At 50.4% G+C, this 23,774-nt stretch overlaps 10 protein-coding genes across 10 annotated transcripts; 6 read left to right on the forward strand and 4 right to left on the reverse strand.

Moving 5' to 3' along the window:
• Positions 1 to 61: 61 nt before the first annotated feature.
• GCG54_00013201 (uncharacterized protein) lies at positions 62 to 1,352 on the forward strand (the record flags this gene model as incomplete). Its single annotated transcript, XM_045413059.1, has 3 exons — positions 62 to 352; positions 407 to 759; positions 833 to 1,352. The coding sequence occupies 3 exons, from the start codon at positions 62 to 64 to the stop codon at positions 1,350 to 1,352; spliced, it is 1,164 nt and encodes a 387-aa protein (XP_045257620.1).
• A 1,556-nt stretch (positions 1,353 to 2,908) lies between these two features.
• On the forward strand, positions 2,909 to 4,366 carry GCG54_00013202 (putative transporter; the record flags this gene model as incomplete). Its single annotated transcript, XM_045413060.1, has 1 exon — positions 2,909 to 4,366. The coding sequence occupies one exon, from the start codon at positions 2,909 to 2,911 to the stop codon at positions 4,364 to 4,366; it is 1,458 nt and encodes a 485-aa protein (XP_045257621.1).
• Positions 4,367 to 4,757: 391 nt separating this feature from the next.
• GCG54_00013203 (uncharacterized protein) lies at positions 4,758 to 7,147 on the forward strand (the record flags this gene model as incomplete). Its single annotated transcript, XM_045413061.1, has 2 exons — positions 4,758 to 5,163; positions 5,217 to 7,147. 2 exons carry the CDS (start codon positions 4,758 to 4,760, stop codon positions 7,145 to 7,147), a joined length of 2,337 nt encoding a protein of 778 aa, XP_045257622.1.
• A 170-nt stretch (positions 7,148 to 7,317) lies between these two features.
• On the reverse strand, positions 7,318 to 8,631 carry GCG54_00013204 (uncharacterized protein; the record flags this gene model as incomplete). The annotated part of the gene is made up of 1 exon (XM_045413062.1): positions 7,318 to 8,631. The coding sequence occupies one exon, from the start codon at positions 8,629 to 8,631 to the stop codon at positions 7,318 to 7,320; it is 1,314 nt and encodes a 437-aa protein (XP_045257623.1).
• Positions 8,632 to 10,285: 1,654 nt separating this feature from the next.
• On the forward strand, positions 10,286 to 12,619 carry GCG54_00013205 (Membrane primary amine oxidase; the record flags this gene model as incomplete). Its single annotated transcript, XM_045413063.1, has 1 exon — positions 10,286 to 12,619. The coding sequence occupies one exon, from the start codon at positions 10,286 to 10,288 to the stop codon at positions 12,617 to 12,619; it is 2,334 nt and encodes a 777-aa protein (XP_045257624.1).
• Positions 12,620 to 12,866: 247 nt separating this feature from the next.
• Positions 12,867 to 13,352, reverse strand: GCG54_00013206 (uncharacterized protein; the record flags this gene model as incomplete). Its single annotated transcript, XM_045413064.1, has 1 exon — positions 12,867 to 13,352. The coding sequence occupies one exon, from the start codon at positions 13,350 to 13,352 to the stop codon at positions 12,867 to 12,869; it is 486 nt and encodes a 161-aa protein (XP_045257625.1).
• Positions 13,353 to 13,713: 361 nt separating this feature from the next.
• Positions 13,714 to 14,310, reverse strand: GCG54_00013207 (uncharacterized protein; the record flags this gene model as incomplete). Its single annotated transcript, XM_045413065.1, has 3 exons — positions 13,714 to 13,887; positions 13,912 to 14,109; positions 14,149 to 14,310. The coding sequence occupies 3 exons, from the start codon at positions 14,308 to 14,310 to the stop codon at positions 13,714 to 13,716; spliced, it is 534 nt and encodes a 177-aa protein (XP_045257626.1).
• A 997-nt stretch (positions 14,311 to 15,307) lies between these two features.
• GCG54_00013208 (putative transcriptional regulatory protein) lies at positions 15,308 to 19,285 on the reverse strand (the record flags this gene model as incomplete). Its single annotated transcript, XM_045413066.1, has 7 exons — positions 15,308 to 15,952; positions 16,006 to 16,066; positions 16,122 to 16,925; positions 16,985 to 17,574; positions 17,631 to 18,260; positions 18,313 to 19,220; positions 19,261 to 19,285. The coding sequence occupies 7 exons, from the start codon at positions 19,283 to 19,285 to the stop codon at positions 15,308 to 15,310; spliced, it is 3,663 nt and encodes a 1,220-aa protein (XP_045257627.1).
• Positions 19,286 to 20,181: 896 nt separating this feature from the next.
• GCG54_00013209 (uncharacterized protein) lies at positions 20,182 to 20,916 on the forward strand (the record flags this gene model as incomplete). Its single annotated transcript, XM_045413067.1, has 2 exons — positions 20,182 to 20,362; positions 20,438 to 20,916. 2 exons carry the CDS (start codon positions 20,182 to 20,184, stop codon positions 20,914 to 20,916), a joined length of 660 nt encoding a protein of 219 aa, XP_045257628.1.
• An 811-nt stretch (positions 20,917 to 21,727) lies between these two features.
• GCG54_00013210 (N amino acid transport system protein) lies at positions 21,728 to 23,648 on the forward strand (the record flags this gene model as incomplete). The annotated part of the gene is given in 10 exon segments (XM_045413068.1): positions 21,728 to 21,891; positions 21,956 to 22,152; positions 22,164 to 22,293; positions 22,348 to 22,545; positions 22,604 to 22,728; positions 22,780 to 22,915; positions 22,968 to 23,100; positions 23,154 to 23,224; positions 23,273 to 23,381; positions 23,448 to 23,648. 10 exon segments carry the CDS (start codon positions 21,728 to 21,730, stop codon positions 23,646 to 23,648), a joined length of 1,464 nt encoding a protein of 487 aa, XP_045257629.1.
• Positions 23,649 to 23,774: the final 126 nt, after the last annotated feature.

The raw sequence follows: 23,774 nt of genomic DNA on the forward strand, positions 1-23,774 counted from the left end.
ACTATCTGAAGTAATCGCGTTCTCCCCGTGCCAACGTCATGTCGTAGCAGCGTGCAACATCATGCAGTTCGATCACCTGCCAGCGCCGCCCTTCTACGCGTTGAAGGAAGACGACAAGGCTGCACTCGCCGTCGTCGCTGCCTTGGTATTCCTCATCTACGCCATCATCGGCATTACACTCAAGCTCATCATCCGTCTCAACATCACATCCCTCAAAGCCCACGATGTGCTTTTATTGATATCTGTAGCCCTGCTACTTGTACAAACCACATTCGTCATCACGGCCTGTAACCACGGGCTAGGACGTCACCAAAATGTTCTTCACTCCACCGAGCTCAAAGCATTCTACAAGGTAAAAGAGTCCCCAAGTGTGCAGACCGTTGAATCTAACAGTTTTCTGATCTAGTTATTCTACGCATCGTCCATCTTCGCAACTGCCACAGCAGCGACGACCAAACTGTCGTTGTGTCTGCTCATTCAGTCAATCAATAACCATGGCAAATTCAACATTGCCAATCACCTACTCTTCGGTGTAGTTATCGCCTGGATGGTGTCTGGTATTACAGCCGAAGCTCTTCAGTGCTCACTTCCGAGACCATGGCTTGCCATCAGCCTGGAAAACTGTCCTAGGCGAGAAGTTGTCTACCTCTACAATGGAATAATGGACTTAACCACCGACGTTGTGCTCTGCTTCCTTCCAGTCGCAATGATGTGGAAAGTCCAGACCACCCTGAAGAGAAAGCTGCTGGTCATTGCTTTGTTTGGGACTCGGATCATGCATGTTCATCACCCAACTCTTAACTGCGACATTTGCTAACTCTGTCGTCTTCAGTGTTCCTATTCTATCAATCCCAGGACTCATCAGCACGCACAATCTCGTCACGGACTACACAGACAGCACTTGGCACGCTGTACCGCACGTCATCTGGCTGCAGTGCACACTGGGCCTTTCAGTGATGACAGCCTGCATCCCGAGCCTGAAAGGAGTCATCGACAGTCTCATGGGCTCGACGTCTGTGGCCACGATTCAGGCGCCTTACCAACTGACCTCGTCAGGCGGGGGTGAGAGTGGCAGGCTCCACGCCACAGCGATCGGCGGAGGAACCAACTCGCGATATGGATCACATCTGACCAGTGGAGCAGCGAACTCAAGAGCTACACGAAGCAAATACCTACGTCCATCCGATTGGCCAGTTGCGGCACAAGGACATGTCCACGAAAGTCGGAAAGACAAGGAGGAGGGGGCTTACAGAACCGAGAGTAATGAGGATCTGGTACCACAACGGCATGAGAGCCGATCAAGTTCTCATGGGGGATCATACAAGTCCTCAGAGGCTGGCTATCAGTTGTAAAATCTCTGCTGTTCCAACTGGAGAAAAAGATCGCTTAGGAGTTCCTTCAATTGAGTCTGCTACTTCCACCATGTTTAGGGAGCGGACACGAGGCCACACCGGTGTAGAAACTGGCGTGATATTTCAAAGGCAACCCCAGATCCCAGAGTCCTGTCGGAACCAACATCATTCGCAGCTTTTACCGCAATGAGAAAGTGGAGAGATCGTCGTTCATTTGATAAGATTTAATACAAACCCCGGGATTATGTAACAGTCGTCCGAGGCAGGCCTTCCGTGAGGACTCACGCCCGAGAGACCCCGAAGTTTTTATTCAATTAGTCTTCGCACATACCCAGATAGCTCCCCGGCGGATAAAAGTGGTGACTATTCTTATTTGTCTCATTTATCAACCATCTCCGTTCGACAGGCCTGAGAGCAAATGAGATGCGCGGCGCATTTGGTGACCCTTAGTAAGTGGTGCGATCTTGGTGGATCACCAGCGGGTCGCTTGTCCCAGCCATCAGTTCTCTGCCGTCGGGTGAACGGCTGTTTGTGTAATTGAGGGGGCTTTTTGTATCTTCTTCCAGTGTGAAATGCCTTTTGTTTTGTAAGCCCGGTTTTTTTTTTAGGTTTTTTTTTTTGGGCTGTGCTTTGCTGTGATCTTTGGCGCAGTGAAGTAATTGACAACCGATTTTCCATGAGGTAAGAGGCCACAGGGGTTGGAGCTCAGCCTTACTAAGTACATCGCAATGAAACCAATCACCAACCACCAACTTGCAAAGACCCTGAATCACAGAAACTCTTATAAATGGAGTATCAGGCGACTCATCAATGACATCATTATCAATAAATAATAATTAGGTGTTGCCTGCGCTGAGTGGTGAACAGTGGTTCTCAGATTCATGATGTTGTGGCTGTTGATACAGCACCATGTCAACAAGCATGAGAGCTTCAATATCCATCTTCAAATGAGTCTCTCTCTCTACTAACTCGGAATCGCTTTCAACGACTCCTCATCGTGTTCCCTGCTACACTATTCGATGCATTCTTCACAACATCTTACATAACATCCCCCTCACATTCCATCTCTGACGCAGCGGCCATCATGCGTCCACCAGTCGGGTTCGGATCTCGGAATGCATGGCGTTGTGGCACACAGCATCTGAGGCGTTTTTAGTGGAGATGGGAGACCCCACAGACCCGGTCCGTTCACAGCTGTGAGCAAAACTTTTTCTCGTCCGGCTTCATCAGCCGCTGTGACCGGAACTCTGTTTCTCAATTTGTCCCCATCAAACACATCTTCTCTCCCTTCAATTCGCACGGATTTACCATTCCGGCGACGTCGACCACATGTACCAGCACACCCTCTCCTAGAATTAAGCACATGCGCGTAGCGGTTTAGCCGTCCATCAACCTAATTTCATCTGCGTTGCTTGTCTGTCCCCCTTTGCTCTTCAATCCCAGTCAAGCCAGCCACGTCCCTTTTCTTTTCCACCAATCTTCTTACCTCCGATCCGCTCCGTTACCCCACGCCCGTCTGCCGCCCTATTACGGTGCTGCTAATCGGGTCGCCCGTCATGGACCACCGCGATCGCGACCGCGACCGCGATGAGGACGAGTACCGGACCGGCGAGACAACGCCGCTGCTGGCGGACCAGCCGATCCCCAAGTCGGAGCCCGTCACCAGTAGCTGGCTGACCGAGTCACGGCTGCTGTGTCAGTACTCACTGCCGCTCATCGCCACGTATCTACTTCAGTACTCCTTCACGGTCATCACCACCTTCGTGGCAGGTCATCTTAGCGCCGATGACCTCGCCGCCGCAAGTATTGGTCTGACGACCATGAACATCATTGGACTGGCCATCTATGAGGGTATGGCTACCGCTCTCGACACTCTCTGCGCCCAAGCCCACGGCTCCGGGCGTCTCACTGCTGTCGGACTTCATGTCCAGCGCATGCTCATCCTGATGGCTATCGCCACCATTCCCATCGGCGCTTTTTGGATATTTTCTCCGAGTATCCTCTCGGCATTCGTTAAGCAGCATCATTTGGCTATCAAGGCCGGTTCCTTCCTGCGAGTCAGCTTGATCGGAATTCCCGGATACGCCGCGTTCGAGGCTCTGAAGCGCTTTCTCCAGGCTCAAGGCGACTTCAAGAGTGCTATGATCGTCCTCATCATCTGCGCCCCGGTAAACGCCCTGCTCAGCTGGCTCTTCGCTTTCAAGTTGGACATGGGCCTAGAAGGTGCCGCTCTCGGCCAGGCCCTTGCCAATGACCTCCGACCTATTCTCCTGCTCATGTACATCGTCTTCTTCGGCCAATGGTCTCACCAATGCTGGGGCGGCTTCTCCCGGAAAGCTTTCCAGGAATGGGGCACGCCCGTCAAGCTGTCAATCGCAGGCTCGCTCGTTAACGTCGGCGAATGGGCTGCTTTTGAGATCTTGACCCTCAGCACTTCATACCTCAGCACCGAACATCTCGCCGCCCAGACGATCTTGACCACGATCTCGGTCGTCATGTGGCACATCCCCTTCTCCATCTCCGTCGCCATCTCAACTAGGATAGGCCACCTCATCGGCGCCGGTCACGTTTCCATCGCCCGCCGGGCAAGCAGCCTCTACGCCGCCGTCTTCACCATCGTCGGTATGATCGATGGCGTCATCCTCTTCCTCTTCCGAAACCAACTCGGACTCGTCTTTTCCGAGGATGCCGCCGTCCAGGAGCTGGCCACGAAGTCCATGCTGGCCGTCGGCGCCTTCCAACTCATCGACTCAATCATCTGCGGATGCAACGGCGTCCTCCGCGGTCTTGGTCGACAGTCTGTTGCGGCCTGTGTTGTCTTCGCCGTCAACTACATCGGGGCTGTGCCCCTGGCGGTATGGCTCGAGCTGGGATCCCCTGCGATGGAGCTTGACGGTGCCTGGATCGGTCTCGGCGGCGGTATGGTGCTCATTGCCATCATAGAGTGCATCTACATGAAGGTCATCAGATGGCAGGATTGCGTCGAGAGCGTCCGCGCCAGAGAAGGGATTTAATATGGTGCCATTTGCGATAGAATAGCGCTGTTTTTCATAGACCAGATAGTTACAAATCAGATACCCGCAAGCAATAGACAAATCAAAAGTTGAGTAATCAATCTAGAACCGTCTGAGAACCTGTATGATCGGTGAAGTCGACCACCGGCATCAATCATGATCCCAAGGGGTCATTACATAAGCGAGCATAGACAGCGATGAAGGTGGGTCCAACTGATTCAACCTGCATCATTTGATTACCTCATTGGCTCCTCTTTGTATCTTTACTGCCTGTCCTTTTTTGGCATTCGACCATCACACCGACCGAAGCCTCACCAACCTCACAAGGTGCCAATACCCACCGTGACCTCTTGCCGAAACAAGGAGTTTCTTGGGCAAGCTTCTTGAGGCCATGGCAGGTATCCAGGACTCAAGTCAGGCGGTTGTGCCGTCGAAACCCCCATGCATCGTATGTCACAACCTAGACCCGAACCAGTTCCCCAATCTTCAAGATGACTACCCCGGCTTCAAGCCCGAAGCCGCTAAACATTGGTTCCGGGTATGGGCTTCGATCGTGAAGCGATCGAGTAAGGCTGGCTGCCACTTTTGCTACATCATCTACCAAGCTTATCGACGATTTGGGCTTGACAAGATGCAGAGTCTGGACCCAGACTGGGATCAAGAGACGAGGATCTCGATCTACTTTTACAAAGTCCTCATGGTAACCTTCGTCTCCGAGGCTGTCCAAGGGCCCGATGGTATGATAGACGTTTCTCAGCCGATTCTTCGGGGCCGATGCGACCTTTTCGTCAAGCCAGGTAGGTGATATTCTGACGGCTTGACCATGACATATTGGTAACATTAAACCCAGATAAACCATCTCCCTGGCCATTGTTTAAACCTGCATATGAAGTCGCTCCGGTGCTTCACTCCAACCGGCGACAAAAGGTCGTTAAGGGGTGGCTTTCGTCCTGTCTCGCACAACACGAGCGTTGCAGCAAGCCGTTTTGCGGTGGTAAATACGACACGGCGATTGCCCCAAAGAGACTCTTGGATCTCGGAAAGAATCCTCGAATGGGAGTGAGATTAGTAGACGCATCCTTGGACACGAGGCCGTATGCAGCAGTCGTGCACTCCTGCGTTGAACAATTGGAACCACCCCTGGCACCTACGCGGCGGGAGAATCTGGAGGAGAGAAAGCAAAAGATCCAATGGTGGCAGATCCCAAAGGGGATTCAGGAAACCCTTATCGTGGCTCATGAACAGGGCATAAGATACGTCTGGGTCAAGGACTTTTGCGTTTTGCAAGACGATGACGATGACGGCTACTGGCACATTTATCGAGAGGACATAATCTTTCGCGGCTCTTTACTCACCATTGCCATCACTGGCCTCAAGGATCTTCGCCATAGCAGCTTTGGCCCTCGGACAGTTATCTCTAACGATGTGGATCCCAAGAAGACGCCCGAGTGCTTCCCAATCCCGGTAAACCATCGCGGCCGCGACTACACCATTTACGCTCGAGACTCCATGTATCATGCTCACCAACTTCTCAGGGAAGAGCGCCATTACTACGGTCGCCGCACTCTGGATGAGATGATTTCGATATTTGGCAACGATTCTTCCTTTCAAGGCATCGCCCTGTCCCCGAGAGTTCTCCATCTTCGAAATTCCGAGATGGTGTGGGAATGCCAGGAAGACCAGCGTTGCGAGTGTATGGCGGAAACCCACAATCATCAACGAGATAGAAAGATGCAATGTACCTGGGATAAAATCCCAGGGCACTTGATGTTGAATGGCCTGATGGTTGATGAGGTTTTCCGCGGTGTCATGCACCTGCCTTATGAGAGAGAAGACAGACAGTTGACGTTAAGCGCTTTCTTCCGTCTTCTTTCTCAATTATCTGCCGAAGAAGAGGATCCGAAGTCGCGTGTTCATTGGGTTGCCGGCATCTCAATGTCCGAGGACAATGCTGCCAAGTTACCGTACGACCTTCTTTGGAGCGTCGGTCGCCTTCATGATGATAGCGGATGGCCCATACAACATAGGTATTCGCCAAAAGCGCCACCGAGCTACTCTCCGATGAGGTCCACGCCTTTCAACGCACCCTCATGGTCGTGGACAAGCATGAAGTTCAGCAAGGGCGAGAAACTGTTGACTGCAAAAGATATCTGCTGGCCAAGCTCGGCCGGGGCGCTGAGCCCGGACAGAGATTTCAGATTCAACAGCGTGGACCTAGTTTCGCGCAATGCGACAGTTCGACATCATGTCATTGGATCCACAACATACTTCACAGACATGCCCTTGCCTTCAGACGAAGTGTTCAAGCCTCATCTTCTTCACTTGCAGGGAAAGATCATGCCCGTGGAGCTTGACTCGGAGTATGTGACAGAAACTAGCCATGAAGACGCGAAGATACCGTCGTTCAATATGTCGACAAAGCACATAGGACTTTACCGGCCCGACTCTAAGCCCTTGCCGGGTGCGGAATTCCGACCAGATTGCGACAGGTTGGCTGAGTTATACCTCTCTCATTTACGCGCAAGGCAGCATTTGGACCTGGTGATCCTGCTCCTCGGCAGCGTAAGGGCCTTCTTCGACGGACGTGATCCTCCATCAGATGATGTCTCCGGTGAGGGCCAAGGCATGGATGTTGGGCTTGTTCTCTCTGAAATTTGTGATCCCGAATCTGGGCAGCCTGTGAGGAAACGTCTCGGCGTGTTCACGGTGCCACATACAATAGAGGGGAGGAGTTGGTTTGAAATTCTCAACATCAAGCCAACGGCCGTAAGCATAGAATAAAACCTATCAGGCCGATGTACCTAGACCTCGCTTGATATACCAAACCCTTATTGCCAATGCAGCCCTTGGTGGTCAAGTTCATTTTCATACGACATATGTTCCTCAAGGCCCTGTCACACGCCACACTCAATTGGTAGTCATGCATGGTGTTATTGTTCGCTTTATACCGACTACCTGAAAACCAGGCCTTGTCGTATTTCCTCGGTATTGAAATCTCTCTTGTGTAGATTCTTAGCACTGTCGAGAGATGAGGCATTGACATTCTCTCCATCGTCATGGGGAACGTCTAACTCCTCTTCCTGCATGCGTGGTAGGCCATCTGGCCAGAGACTGATGCTTTCCCGCCCATCATCTGAGATGCAGTCGAGCTGCAGTTTTGTCAAGGGGTTGGTGATTTTACTCATAAATGATTCCCAGGAGCCCTGTCTGATGTGCACGAACCGCAAGCTCAGGTCCTCGATGTCTGGACTGTTGGCCAAAAACTTGAGAAAAGACGCTTCGCTGACCGGAACCATGTCGAGAGTCAGCTGCCTCAGATTCTGTAACTTTACTTGGTCTGCAACCAAGTCAAACAGTTCGCTGTATGCAAATGTCTTCCCCTTCAACGTGTTGTGCAGATGTATCTCCAGCGTCTTGAGATTATGCATGTACCCAAGCAATCCAGCGAGACCAGGAAAGTTCTCTTTGGCAAGTGCCCTGCGGTCGGTGGCACTCAAATATGGAATGATTGGGTAACTACCCAGTCGGAGCGGGACCTCTTTGGGGTTTCTCCTCGTACCCAGGCTAATTGACAATTTCTCCACGTCTTTGACGGCCGCTTCGAATTTCGAATTTTTTTCGCTTAGCTTTGGCAGAAGATTGGTCAAGAAAACAGTCTGTACCACACTTCCGTACGACACCGGGGAACAAAAGACTTTCAGCTCGTTGATGGACACACCGCTGCGGGCAACCGCAGACATGACGATTGTAAGACCCACCCCAGCCCGCGCAGTTTCCGACTGAAACTCCCGAGCGTCCGCCGGTTGCCACTCTGGGCGTCGTTGCTTCGTTCCGCATTTACGAAAGCGTCTCTCTTGGGGGCTGATTTCTAGGCAGCCCAAAGCGCCAACGTTTCTCAAAGCTGTGGCCAGCTCAGCAACAAGCCTTTCGTCGTCATTGCCGCAATCCATAGCAGCGAACTTTGTGGCATGGACTGTGATATGTTTGACGGCTCGAGAGACGGTCTTGCTGGACGTCCGTTCGATGAGATGCTCTAGGTCCCGGGGCGTCAAGCTTGTAGACTGATTGGAGTAGAAGCGCAAGAAAGGCGGTATCAGACATTGTGCAGCGGTGAAACGACCCGCGAGGCGAAAGCTTTTAATCGAGTCGAGGTCGAGGTTCTCGACTATTCTCGCAATGAGCTCTGAGGGGAGGCATCGTAGTTGTCCGTTACTCGGCGCCCTGCGTGCGACGATGCGCGCAGTTTGCCCTTGCGTTCTGACCATGCTGTCGCTCTATGTGTAGACTTGGTCTACAGAAACCAAATTTCTTCCTTCAGGAATGATTTTCGAACTTTTATATCGCCGTCGTTTGAACGGTGACTCAACATAGACGATCTGCGACTAACAATAACGTGAGATTTTAGGCGAGCTGTAGGCAAACTTGTCACCGAATAGGAATAGTGCTGTTAACCTACAAACACCGGATTCCTGCCAATGCGCTCGTCCGTGCCGCCCCTGCGGCCCAGCAGCCTTGCTGTTGCCTGGGCTAGGGCGGTCTGCCACAGTCACTTCACGATGTCGAACGACTCCTCTACTCAGGGGAACTGGCTGGACTCAAAAGCCAAAAGACGTTTTTTTAACTGCCAAATTGAATCAATAGCGTCACTATCACACTCATTTGTCGTTCGCATGGCGATGCCTTCCATCCATTCCAGCCCTATCGAGTTCACACATGAGCGTTGGCCGCGAGAGGAACTTACTCGGAGGTCTTGAATGAAGCCGAAGCCAGCATCAAGAAGTGCTCGAAACGCAGTAGTATGCCGCGAGCACTGGACCTCCGATTCAAGCCTAGGCCACTTTCATCCTTGCTCCGATAGCAAACATGTGTGAATGACGATGATGAAACCCGCGGAACGCTCGTCGTCTTTATTTACCAGCTTCTACCGTCCTTATCAGGACCGCCATCGGGGTGCGGGGCCGATGCTCGGACGATAGCAGACCCTTGTCCGAAAACCGATGTCAGCCCCGGCCACCCCATGTTCCATGTTCCGACGGCTGTCATTCTTTAGATCTTACTTATCTTAGACATGTTAATGCTGGCGAACCATTTGCCGCTGATTGCGTAGTCATCCTCAGATTTTCCGTAATCTTTCTTACCATGGATCGGATGAACAGCGCCATCATCATGGACAAAAGTCAGGTAGAGGGAGCTAGGACGACAAGGTCGAGAGTTCGCGAGCAGCGGGAGGTTACACTGATAAGCCCCGACGTCTCCGGTCTTCAACCCCGCACTGCCAACACGCGGGGAACTATTGCCAGGCTCGAGGATAAACAACTAGGACAGCCTGTCGAACCGCGAATATCTCCGCCGCGAAAGTAGTAGGAAAATCGTCATCTCAAGCAATTACGTATGAGAAACACTCTTCTGTGTGATTTCGAAGAGGCTGGCCGCGCCGATAAGAGATCAGATGGCAGGATTATGTGCGTCTTACTATCCGTGGTTGCAGTCTGATAATGCAAGACAGCAGCGAGATGTCCATCAGAACTCTTGGCATGCAGATTAGATTAGATACCGCACTTTGGATCTACATGGACTCGGCAGGAAAGATGGGCTTAACGACACGAATTTTGCTAACTATTCCTCGTAGACACTCCGCCAAGGCACGTATCTTGACCCGGCCCGGGCGACTGGTGAAGTCCGTCCCAAGGGCATGGACCGGCAAAACTTCCGTAAGTATAGAGGCTTGGCAGCATTTCTCTCGTCAATACTTACTATCAGTAATAAAAGATCTCTGAGCCGAGTCTTCTGAAGGGCATTGCGACTTCGGACCACAATCGTTCATAAAAGCTACCATCTCTCGTTCAGTTCCCTGGTCTTCTCTAGTACGTACACCAACCTCGGTGTGGACAAAAAAGCTCGCGCAACTTTGCCATCACAATGTTCTTCAAGCAGCTTGCGCTAAGCCTCCTGGCTTTGGATGTTCTGCCAGCAACAGCCTCGTCTGGGCCAAGTCGACAGTTCAAACGAGCAGCCAATATCACTACCTGCAATGTCAACGAATCGGCACCCAAGGTTCAGGCGCCCAAGACTAACGTCTGGTCCCCAATCTCGCCTGAAGACAATCTGGCTGTCTGGAACCTCCTTCATGACCCAGCCGCGGGCCTAAATCTCACGGACCCTAGCATTGCAAATGTCACAGACAACTATGTCTACTGGATCGACACTCTTCACACCAACAAGTCTGACGTCCTGCCATACCTCAGTGGCTCAGCTCAGCCTCCGCCAAAATTTGCTCGCGTCGTCATCTTCGCAGGCGGAAAAGCAGAACCAGATTCGCAAGAGTACATGGTTGGGCCGCTCCCAGTCAGCAACACTACCAGGATAGAAAAGCTCGACTACATCTTCAACGGCGGAAGTGGTGGCAAGATCCCTTACAACAGTCGCTACTTTGACAACGCTCGCACGGTAGCGTCGGAGCCGCTCTTGATCTCTGTCATGAGCAACATCTCGGATATAACTACCAAGCTCATTGACGGAGTTTACTATGGCTCCTCAGATAACCGCACAACTCTCACTTCCACAAGCGGAACGCCGCTGTCATATGATGGCACGCAAGCCTTTCGCACAGTCATGTTCAGATATCCTAACACTGCTACGTACCTCACTCCTTTGGACTTCTTCGTCATTCTCGACGTCACTGGCACGGACTCCTCTCTCTACAAGTTGAAAGGCATTGTCACAAACGAAAAGTTCTTTGCCACCGTCTCCGACTTCAGAGCTGCTTGGGACGCAGGCGAGTTGAAGGAGACATTCAAGCAAACAAGGACTCCTGATTGGGGCCTTCTTGACCACAAGCCGGAAATGGGCGTCAGGGACCTCGAAGATAAGCTGGCGCCCCAGAGTCTCGAGGTTGGGGGCAAGCGCTACAAGGTCGACGAGCAAGAGAAGTACATTGAGTACATGGGGTGGTCATTCTACACATCCTACTCTAGGACTCTTGGACTGATGTACTATGACATCAAATTCAAGGGTGAGCGCGTCATCTACGAGCTCTCTCTTCAGGAGGCAGCTGCTCAATATGCCGGATTCACCCCGAAGGCTGCCGGAACTGTGTACCACGATACCTACTACAGCCTTGGTACGGACCTTGGCACCCTTGTGGAAGGATACGACTGTCCTTTTGGCAGCACCTTCTGGAACGTGACATACCACGAAGGTAACTCCTCAGTTGTGAATACCGACGCCATCTGCATCTTCGAGGCTGATGCCGGATACCCTGTCTCTCGCCATCGTTACGGAAGCAGCAACGATTACGGCTTCAGCTACCTCGGGACCGTCAAGGCGTCCGCGCTGACTATGCGATCCGTTGCGACTGTCGGCAACTACGACTACATGTTTGACTACTCATTCCACGTGGATGGCTCTCTCGAAGTCACTGTTCGTGCTTCAGGATTCCTGCAGTCGTCATTCTACTACGCAGACCAGGGCAACTTCGGTCCTAGAATCCAGGAAGCAACTATGGGATCACTCCACGACCACATTCTCACCTACAAAGCCGACTTTGACATTCTTGACACCAAGAACAGCCTAGAAGTCAGCCAACTCGTCGTCGTTAATCAAACTCAGCCTTGGTATCCCGAGCTCGGGTCTTTCGAGCAGATGGAGTTGCAGAAGTCAACCATGACTGAGGAGCAGCAGTTCAACTGGCAGCCGAATAATGCTGCCATGTACTGCATTGTCAACCCCAACGCCACGAACGCATGGGGTGAGAAGCGTGGCTACCGCGTGGTGCCAGGCAAGTCCAACATCCACCTCACGCCGCTGAACTCTCCTTGGACCAAGAACCAAACACCATTTGCCAAGTCGCATCTTGCACTTTCTCGCCAGCATGACAATGAGCCATACGCAAACAGCCATGCGAACGTCAACCTTCCCATGAAGCCTCAGCAAGACTTCCTCAAGTTCTTTGACGGCGAGGGTACCGACAACGAGGACATCGTCTTGTGGTTCAACTTGGGAATGCATCACTTTACTAGAGCTGAGGATATTCCTGTCACTCTTTACAGTGAAGCGGTTAGCAGCATTGTGTTCGCCCCACAAAACTTCAACGACAGGGCTCAGGATGGAGACCTTCTCAACAGGAGATGGGTAGCCGTTAATGAGACAACAGGACAGTTGGAATACAACTCATACGGAGTAGCTTTGCCTGGACAGTGCGAGGTCGATTTCTCTGAGCCTGTTCTGAGCATCAAGAAGAATGACGAGCTATAGAGGTTAACCGTCAAGCTAGATGTTTTCTTAATGCTTTTCCACCTAGACATCGATAACCATTGCGCTAAGAGCGTCACCAGTACAGTAGAATTTTGAGATATTGACTGATGAATATTTGCTATTTCTTCAACATGAAATGTACATAACACAAAAATCAGGCTCCATTTGGCATCCAATCCGGGTCTGCGAGTTCAACTCCGTCGGGTATAAACCCAGGGGCAACTTCTCTAGATCAGAATTTGATGTTTCATACGCGGGAGGAGAGTTTACCAGTTGTTCCCACAAGAGTCCAGCTTCCATGACTCGTTGCCCTTTGCCATTGATTCTTTGCAATGACGTACTGGGGCTGTTGATTGTCGAATACGTCAGGACCGATTACTATCTCTTTCACCGGGTTTCCATCATCGTATGACAGGAACAAAGTGAGAGGAGCTCCTGCGTAATGGTGCCAGGCTTCTGCCGCATCAACCCGGTGCCAGATTGAAGGTCCAACTGACCCTTCCAGAAGGTAGTAAATAGCCGTGCTGACTGAGCGGTTGCTGCTGTCCGTATCAGGATCCTGAAAGGTCTGGATATAGTAGCCCTTCTCTTCATTCGGGATAAGGCCGAGCTTCTGCACAACTTCCTGGGCCGATCGCTTGTCAATTGGACATGGCTTCTTGGGCGACGCGAATGCACCCGGCGTCAGGGCAGTAAGAACCCAGAGGAGCGTTGCAGTGCGATGAAGATGCATCATGAACGTGTGTCGGAATGCTCGGACATCAAGCTTCGCAAGCCATGCATCAAAGACTTTAGACCAGTCGCTCTTTATATATCGGTGACTTTGGGGAGTAAGCACTACTGTATTTAGGCGGCGTGACGCAGAGGCGTTGTTCAGGGATCGCGCTTACTTACAGCTTAGGTTGTGGCGCTGTTCCTCCGAGTGTAACACAAGACAAGAAAGGTGCTGCACTAATACCGGGTATCACATCCCATTTGACTATGCTGACAAGAGTCCATTGTCGATGTTGATTTCAACTTAGCTAAGCACTTGGTCTACGAAAACGCCCCGAAAGCATATCAGCACTTTACATAGATGGAGCTTTCAGGCTCTACTACAAGTCTGAGGGAATGAATAAATCTCCCTGGAAGATATATCTTGCAGTGCGCATAAAACCCAGTGTTTCAAAACTTGGTGCACCATTGCAATCTTCGCAGTCATCAGTCTTGACAGAGAGTGGAAGATGTCCTGCCGGGTGCTGAATGACGAACTCATGTTCCGCTAGCGTCTCGGGGGTTAGAAGTTAGTTGACCACGGACTCCTTGATGCGACTGGCAGCATTTGTGCATACGCCTCCTGTGCCTGCCATGCTCGGATGACAGAGACTGTCGAGAAAAAGGCATGGCTGAACGTGGCCCTCAGACGAGGTCGGCTTAGACACCACGACAACCATTGGCAACATAGGAGACTGTTCATCAACATTCTCCCACTCCTTACACCTGCCCGACTTCTGAGAAATTCTTCCGCGGATGTCTCAAATTCGTTTCACAAGCTCTCTATCAGAATCAACAACGTCGACTGGTTCATCCCCTGCAATACCCACGCTTCCTGCGATGACAAAGGCGATTGGGTTTTCAACTTCACAAAATGTGGCGTCAACAGCTCCGAACGTACAATCGAGGCGATCAATTACATTGCCAGTCAGAAGCATTCTCTTAGGCAAGGCGGTCTATTTCAAGGGTTACATTTCTGCTGCGTACGAAATTGGAGATCATACCTACTTACCTAGGAGTAGCCCATCAAAATAAGCGCACCCGTGCCTTGAGAGCCGGCGATAGCATAATAGCCCTTCTGCAGAGCACGTCCGGTTACTGAATCAACAGGTGTGGGAAGTCTTTGGTTCCGGCTGGGGATGACTCTGAATGGCGAGAGCATAGCCCCTACGGCAAATGCCATGGAGTTATTAACCATTCAACCAGACACGCCAGGTTGCTTAAGACATTGGCAACGACGACGGAGGCGTAGATGCTACACAGCAATGCGGCTAGGTGGATGAATCGATCAGCTCACTAGTCTCCTTTCAATTGCTGTGGCTTGATTTTGGTATCTCATAATTCTTTTTTGATTACGTGCGACGACCGAAAAAACCAGGCCGATTCATATTGCACAACTCATTGACATAACTAACCATTCATGCAGGTGAGCAGAGCGTGAAGCTCCGTGTAGCTTAGTACTATGTAATGGAAAAGAATCCACAGGCAAAAAGTTACAATATGTCCCGAAACCGAGAATCGAACTCGGGGCTATGCCTGCCTCTCGAAGATGAGAGGGCATCATGTTAGCCACTACACCATATCGGATTGGTTGCTGAAAATGTGTGTGAATGATCGTTTGAAAAATGGCTCGGTGCAGAATTTTCCCAAACCCACGGTGCCCTTCCGATGGTGGATACGCCAGCGGGGACAATTGCCCATTGTCAAGACTGGACCTTTTCTAAGAGAGTTGCAGCCAGGCTAAGTCGAAATCGCGTTGTATTCTGGCCATGGAATACTATTCAAGTTTCCAGAACTGTGTTTGATGGTCTCTCGAGTTGCATCATTTGATATTTGTTTGCAATTGACTGGCCTGGATGGTTACTACGGCCCAGCCCAACTAGGTTTCGTGAAAATGATGAGAATGATAACCCCCCCCGCGCTTCTTTCCCTGAGCTAATTAGAAATCAACTCCTGAAGTACGACGGACTGCCCCGTCAGAAGATTCGTTGAGTCAGCTTCAAGTTGCAAAACCAGTGATAAACAACGTTGAAGTGCTGTTGACCTAGCGCCTATACCCTCCTGGGTAGATGACTTGGAGTTACTGTCGATAGTGGACAATCCCACCTGAAAGACCGTGTGAGATGTCACCCAGCTAATCGGAAAAACCAGAATTGGTGCGTCATCCTGGAAAACCGAAAACAATCGCCCGAACAACTGTTGTTGCCTCGTGAGTTGCAAACCCGCGTCGGACAGAGCGCTGCAGACACGAGCAGCATGTCCTCCTGCAGTAGGCCAAAGAAGGGATATCATGAAGATTCCATGGTGGTAACTGAACTTCACCCAAGAAATCAATCCGGCATAGGGCTCTCTTGCCACCTCTGGAACGGAGTTCATTCTTTCTTTCCAACGCACGAACCACTCGTCTAGGACCCGACGATGCTCTTGACAGGCTCTTTGGAGGTCGTCTTTTTTCACTTTTAGACTGTTCGCATCATTTGCTAAAAGAGTGTTGTGAATTTTCATCTTTAGAAATGCAATCAAATACGACGATACGGAAATCTGCTCTCTGATCGTGCCAGTAGTTTGATTGGTAAGCTCCTAAAAGAAGGTCAGACGAGATCATGAATGCACTTGAACGGTATCATGCTCACCTTGCGAAGCCCATCGCCGATTGCCAGGAGGCTGGGTCGTCCGAAGGCGATGGAAACTTGACTAAGGCAACATCAGACGTCTTATCAGATGTAGGCTGGAAAATTTGGGGGCATACCTTTCTAGACAATACAATGTCCTCGTTAGAGTGCAAAACAAATCATGACCCTCGTCCAACTCCTCCGTAGAGGGACGATGGGAAAGGTCCAGATAGTGTCTGATTGCGAAACCCAGATGTCGCCAAATGTCACCTGCCTGTGGATTTAGGAGGAGATAGATGCAAATTAGCAAGGTCCTTTCAAAGAGGAGAACATTTGATGGGCGAGAGCCGTGGTCGCAGTCAGTGTGTAAGACTTCAATAGCCTTTGCATATGATGACTCCGCCCATACGACCAGCCTAGGGTCGCTTTTTGTGCCAACCGAAGATGCTATTGCCACCACCAGATAGAATAACTCAGCGTCTGTACTTGGCTGCGACCTTGAGAAGTCAAAGAATCCAGTTACAATGCGGTCAAGGGTTGAAGATTCCAACACAGGAAAAAAGGCATTCGCAGATCGGTTGAACAGTTGAAAAAGACCTTCAGCTAACGGCTTAGTGATGTCGCCGTTCCAAGGCAGTCTCGTCGGCGAAACATTGTGGGAGTTCCAATGGGTGGCAGTTCGCAGAATCTCGGGAATTGTGACTGGACGCTTCTGAAGTAGGTTCCGAAGACAACCGAAAGCACTCCGCGTCCCAAAGAACGAATCGCTGTGATTGCGTTGCGAGTAACTACTTAGTGGCTCCTCCTGTGGACCAGGTCTCACTGGCAGCAGGACACCCATTGTACGTCTTCTCAAATGCTCTTCATTCGTTTGGAATGTAGGAGCTGGCAAACTAGTTGAAGCTTTATGTCGGATTTGTTCCAGAAGAGAGTGTATGCGCCTATCAAACTTAATCATTAGCAATCCGGCAAGATCCAAGGAGATCCCTTTCGGACATACTTCAACGGTACATTGCTTCCCAGGATTGGGTCATATACCACGCAATTACGTGAAGTGCGATGGCATTCCTTGCAAGCTGGTAATTGGAGACGACACTTGATCCGCCTGTCTCTACAAAAGCTACATGAAGGTAGAGCCTCGATGATTGGTTGTAGTTGCTTCTCTAGATCGGAAAGATCTTGTCTTGGGTCGGGCGGATGTTGAATTCTCTCGTGCGGGTGGATAGAAACAGAACTCTGTACGGCATCTGGTGAAATCAGTGAAAAGGGACTGTCGTTCGTAACTAAATCATCGTTGATGAAGTCCCGCCACCAGTTTTCGTCATCAAACAGATCTTCACCCATCTGCTGACCACAATCCTTCGGTTGAGTGGCAGCAGCGGCTGGTTTCTTCTGCTGTGGCAACACAACGTTACGATGGCGAATGCTGTGTATTCGTCGTTGGGTAACGAGACAGTCTAGCTCCTCAAGGACATTCATGTCGTAAGCGCTACCGCTGTGACCGACTGGATTGCGGAGATTCGTATCGATTAGCTCGTTGATATATGCAGCAGTGTCTGCCAATGGTGGCCATCTCGACGACAACAGTTTCTGGCCCATGTCAGGCCCCGTCCCGGAGTGGAAAGGCAAACACATGAAGTACGTACGAATAGTTGTACAAGATCTGAAAGCGCTCTCTCCGCTGCAGCCGTAAATGAAGCTTCCTCCAGCTTTGCAGAGTGGTTCCGGAGAGCGTAAAGCAAAACCATCCCGGCTTGAAAATCCCGATTGGCAATCTCGAATGCCATCACGAGACCCCCTGCTTTAGCGACATTCATGTCGAGAGCAATCAGATTGGTCGCCGCAATTACAACGGCCAGCAACGACTCGTCAGAGACCACAATGTTTCTAGAACATGGCCGATGGAGTAGAACACGACATTGATAAGGCACTGAAATTAGCCATGGATCAACCAAAGGTCCAGGCGTGGCTTCGTTTGCAAGTCTTTGAACGGCTTCGTTGGTTTTATTGATCCAGTCGGCGTGGTCCTTGACGGAGTCTGGGAGGGCTTGATCGAAGAACTGGGTGGCGTGTATTTCCGACTGTAAGACGCAGGCACGCGTTCTCATGAGGAACCGTCTTTTTGTGAGGCTCTCAATAATCCCGGAGTGATTTTCATCTGGACCACCATGGAATGGACTGCCCCCTCCAAACGGAAGCTGGGTTGTGATGTGTTCGTCACCAAGGGCGACAGGACATCCTGCAGATATGGAAACGATCCTATCAAGTTGGTAGATCTGATTTAGATGTTAGAACGTGCTGCGGAATCATGTATCATACTACACCTACGACCCAAAAAAGCTTGCGTCGCTCTTCGCAGAGTTTGTGGTCCCTCATAATTCTGTCATCAGGCTCCTGGTGTAGTCCCAGACTCACTGCTACCCGCATAGCCTCCCCGGTCGAATGCCATAAGTTAGCGGTATGCGGGAGTAACAGCGCGAGTTGAATGATGAGAAGCAGACATTTCAATGACTGTATGGATGCATGCTGCAAAACCCGCTCTGTGTCACGCAGAGCATCAGATTGTAGAGCCTCGCTCAGGGCAGCAACCTTTTCGAAGTCGTTGGTCCTGGACGTCAGTGAACATATCGCCAGCACCATTGGAACTACAAAATCTGCGATGTCTGGCAGGCTTTCTTCGTTGGTTTTGGGTAGTTCCTGTTCATAGAATAAGTTGAAATATTTGCCAATTTCATCTTCTTCAAAGCAGGGGAATCTAGGGAGGATGTCCATTTTGTAATTCTCAAAAAGCCGTTTTGCCACATGCTTAGGTAGTCTCCGAGCGTTGAACTTGGCAAATTGAGATGCGTATGCATGCCCGGCCGTTCTTGGACTGAGCTCATGATAGATACCACCTATTGGAATTTTGAGTGGAGGTCTTTCAGAACCGTAAAAAAGCTTCGCCTTATGCTGAATTTTGTCGCTGCATTCGAAGCCACTTGCTGATAAGGAACGAATGACAGATATTCCGGCGATCTGTTGGACATCCTTTTCTACAGTGTTGATACTCAAGTTGTCTTGTGTTGGCAACGCCGCATTTGTAACACCCTCTCTTGTGGTAGCAAAGGCTTCGAGTTCGGCCAGCTTTTGCTCAAGATATTGAACAGCGCTATCATGGAAGTCAGCAATCCCATAGTTTTCTCCCTCAAGGCGTCTTCTAATGTGTGAATCAGAGGATGTTGCGAACCTTCGAGGAACTTCGCTCGAATTTTGTCGATTGATTGCGGTACATTCCACGCCGGCTGAAACGCATCGCAAGCATCTCGGCGTTCCTCTATCACACTGAAATACACAGCTTAGACTAAATGTCATCTATTGCCGTTCCCCACAAACTTTACCTTTTGCTTTGACTTGTGACATCTAGCACATGCCGGGATGGATTTGTGCCTCTTGGACTTTGGGCCTGCAACTATGTGCATTGCTTATCCCATTCTTCAGGCGGGGCAGACTGGTTGACTGTTGCAATCGAGTGAAAATACCGAGATGGACAGGTTGCTGCGGTTGTCTGGTTTACGTCCCAAAGGCTGTTCCAACGAGAACTGGGAGTGGGAAAGAATTGGTCACTCAGCCCGCCAGTGCGGGGAGTAATATCTGTAGATCACACGTGACCTAGACCCAACACACCCACTTCCATCTTCCAAGCATAAAGCATCTGTAGAACCATTTCGAAATGGACATACGACCCAAAGAGCAAGCAGAATTTCGCAGTCAGTCTAAATTTGCAATAATTATGTCACGTTGCCTTTCTTTCGCCATGCTGCGTCTTCGCCTTGGCCATGTTGAATTTTGAAGACATGAGAATAATATTTACGTAAGGTGTGAGAGGAATCATGGATGTGCCTTGTAATATGATGAACTCCAGTCACAGAGCTTGAACACAGACGACTTTGACATTGGGTTCGTCTATGTACCTGATGACGCCCACTTAGCAACAGAAAGCCTTCAGCGTAACAAGACCGGAACGTTTTGTGGGTCTCGGTACCGGTTTATTGAGGGAGTGCAGTCCGATTCCGGTGTACTTAATCATTGCACCCCTTCTTCGAGCATAAGTAGGAGGAGAAGCTCCATCAAACGTGATTGCCCATATTTTGGTTTTTGAACCTGGCCAACCTCCGACATTACAACACGCTATTCCCCAACACCTTCCGAGCCAAAGACATGCCGTCTCAAGCTGTTAAACGCATCAGCATCCGCTGGCTTCCTGAACCAGCGTACGAGGACACCGACACGATCGCCCTCAACGTTGGTGGCTACTTCATTGACTTACGAGTAACGAAAGAAGATCACACCATTCAATGGAGCCGCGCCGGTGAACGCATCATGTTAAAACAATCTCCCCGTATGCCAAAACTCGCACCAGGCTCTCTTTCATGCTGTCCCTCGGGTGCAGGTAACTGACTGCAACTTTCTTCAGCAACTTTTCGGTGGACGCATATCATTGATTCGCTTGATCTAACCGTTCCCGATGACGCTTACTTCAACAAATCACCTAACGGAGACGATTTGGAAATTGGAACGACCCCCTGCCCGCACAAAGGCGGTGCGCCAACAGACTATGAAGAGGTTTGGCGGGACATCACATCGAAGAGTGCACCGAGCGAGATATCGTGGATTCTTCAGAGTGAAGATGGATTGATCTTCATTGGGAAGGTTGGGGGCATATTTCTGGCTATTCAAAAGTTCCCCAGCGGCTCGTTCGCGGCTCGCCGGGAGAATCGCGACGTTTCTAGCGCCGGCTGGGAGGTTTCTTTCGAGTCTGGGGATGTCTCAAGACTTCTGCGGGCTTTCCAAGTTGTCGAGGTTTTGGAAAAAGACAGCCAGATTTGGGCTGAAAATCAAGAGATTACTATAAATGGAGGGATTTATGTTTTCAGGGGCGTTAATTCCGACTGAGTTTCTTGCTAGTTCCCAGATTTGTCAAAAGAATTTGAATTATCACGCTTTGCGTTAATTTCTCAAAATGCAATATTCCTGATGAACCCTTCTGCCGATGTCGCCAGAGCCGGTAGCCAGCATGTGGGATTTGGCATCGCACTAGGTCGTGTGCTATTCGAGGACATTCACCGGTAGAGCTGACAATCTTCCAACACACTTGAGGTCACTCCGCGGCATGGCTTCGCTATCGGAAATCTGCTAGCGTCGGGAATCCGCGAGGTGGAACCCGCTCTATCTATTGTGGGTGTTGGGGGCTTTATCTCCATGGCGTTACCCAAGCAATCTCCCCCGCAAATAGGACTAGATCTGCACTCACCTCTGTTTAGCGTTATCTTGCACTTGCCAATGAATTCATGGCCGGTTGATAACCTTGCAGCCAGGCCTTGGGGTAGATGGCATGCTTTGCTAACAGCCACAGAATGCTGTGTCCTAGACCCACGCTCAGTGGAACATGCAGATATCAGATGCCCACGTTCTTTGCATGTCCCAACACCTCCAACGTTCAAGGGTTCTCCGCATGTTTGAGGGGTAATTTGCCCTGGTCATGAACCCCGGCATTTGGAGACAAGAAGAGTCTGTGATAGGGAGTCGTTGACCGACCTCTGGTCTTTATAAACACTCTGCCCCCTTCCGTGATCCGTCGTAAGATAGCGTGCAGTCATTGCGCATTTGAGCTTGGGCACCGAGCTACTTCGATTTTCTAGTTCATCGGCTCTATTTGGCCTCCAACCTGTCCAACTGAGTCCTTGCAGGGCAAACGTCCGCCACAATGCCCTCTTCCTACGAAACAAGTTCAGGTCCGAATTTGTCCGAAAAGCCAGACTTAACTGCCCCGAACAATGCTGTTCCGGGTGACAGTAGTCAGACCGGATCCGTCGATATTGAAGATGTTGGTGAGGTCTTCCAACAAGCCCAATACCGGGCTCTCGGCTGGTATGCGTAACGCGATTGCGTGACTGTCTCCCTGTAGAGAGATCTTATTAAGGCATAATCACAGGAAACGTACAGTCATCATCTTGATGAAGCTCTGTTTCGCGACTGGCGTTTTAACTATTCCGTCTGCATTTAGCGCAGTAGGGTATGGGCCGGGGATTATTCTCCTTGTGAGCTGGGGAACCCTTACGACTTGTGAGTTCTCAACAATGCTCTTCGGTCTTGGCCCTTGTCTGCACTTTGTAGTCACTTACAATATGGGTAACTTGCAGATTACGCCTACGTCATGTACGCCTTCAGAATGCGGTATCCCGGTGTACACAATATCGCCGATGCCGCTGCCCTAATGGGTGGTCCCGTGGCTCGTGAAGTTGCAGGCGGTCTGTTCCTTTTGACCTGGGTGTAAGCTTCTATCCGACTCCAATGCGGTTCAGGTTTAGTTGACCATGGGTCTAGGCTAGCTTCTGGCTCTGGCTTCGTTGGCCTGGCGGAAGGATTCAAGACACTCTCTAACCGACCAGTCTGCAACATCGTTTGGACTCTCGTCGCAGCAACGTGTACGGCACTAATCTCCAGCATTCCAACGCTTGGAAGATTGTCGATCTTGGCATGGATTGGGTTTGCCTCGATATTCACGGCCGTATTCATTGTAGTGTAAGACTCAACCTTCTCTGTCACGTAGACCCTGCTGGATACTGACAGTTGACTACAGAGTTGGCGTTACTCAGGTCGATAGACCAGCCGCTGCTCCTCAGGAGGGTCCCTATGACATGGAGGTTCACTCCATTGGTGCTCCTGCGTTTGTTCCCGGGGTAGTTGCCACCATCAATCTCTTCGGTAAGAACTGCGATGCTACGCTTGTCGGCTCTATTTCTTACAATATCCTAGTTGGCTACGGATCGACACCTACATTTATGCCAGTCATTGCAGAAATGAAAAGCCCTAAATCGTTCACGAAATCGCTTTTCTCGTCTCAGCTTTTCTTGGGGGCATGCTATGTCTCTTTTGGGACCGTTGTCTACATGTGAGTTATTTTGCGGTCCTTCTAGATGCCACGGATGCTGAAGGCTACGAAGGTATTGTGGCAAATATGTCGCAAGTCCATCACTGGGGAGCGCAGGCGGAACGCTGGAGAAGATAGCCTACGGCATTTCCATCCCCGGCTTCATCATGACTACCACGCTGTGGGTGCATCTGGCCGCCAAGTTTGTGAGTCGTCTTTGCCACTACAATGACAGAATTGACCCATTAACTGCTTCTAGTTACTTGTTCGCATTCTCCGCAACTCGGTTCATCTGCAGAACAAAAGTGTCGTTCATTGGGTTACATGGCTGTGAGTGCCCGCAGACTTCATGAGGACATATGGAACTGACATCACAAGCGGATCAACTTTGGGAATCAGTGCACTTGCCTTTGTCATTGCTGAAGCAGTGCCATTTTTCAGTTACCTGGTTGGTCTCATCGGCTCTATCTGCTGCATGCCAACGTGTGTAAGTTCACCAAAGCATAGTCAAGACCACAGCCCAGTTCTGACTTTGCATCTTCTTGTGCCACAGCTCATTATTCCTGCGTTTATGGGTCTGTACATGGATTGGGAAGTACGATCCTTGAGTAAAGCAAAGATGGGTCTGTGTCTATTGCATTGCTTCACGGTTGTTTTGGCATCTTTCATGACGGTGGTTGGAACGTATACCACTATTCAGAGCATCGTTGATGCCTACAGATCCGGTGACGTTGGCTCGGCATTCACATGCTGAGGAGAAATATGCTACGTGGTACTCCGATTAGTGTAGAGACTGTAAAAAGACGGTCTTCAACTCACATTTAAGCAGCACAATACTCTTGTGGGACAACTGGCCCCGATCTTCTAATTATTTCTGCTG

This window comes from Colletotrichum gloeosporioides, assembly GCF_011800055.1.
Source record: "Colletotrichum gloeosporioides strain Lc1 chromosome Unknown consensus_95, whole genome shotgun sequence".
Classification (NCBI taxonomy): Eukaryota; Fungi; Ascomycota; class Sordariomycetes; order Glomerellales; family Glomerellaceae; genus Colletotrichum; species Colletotrichum gloeosporioides.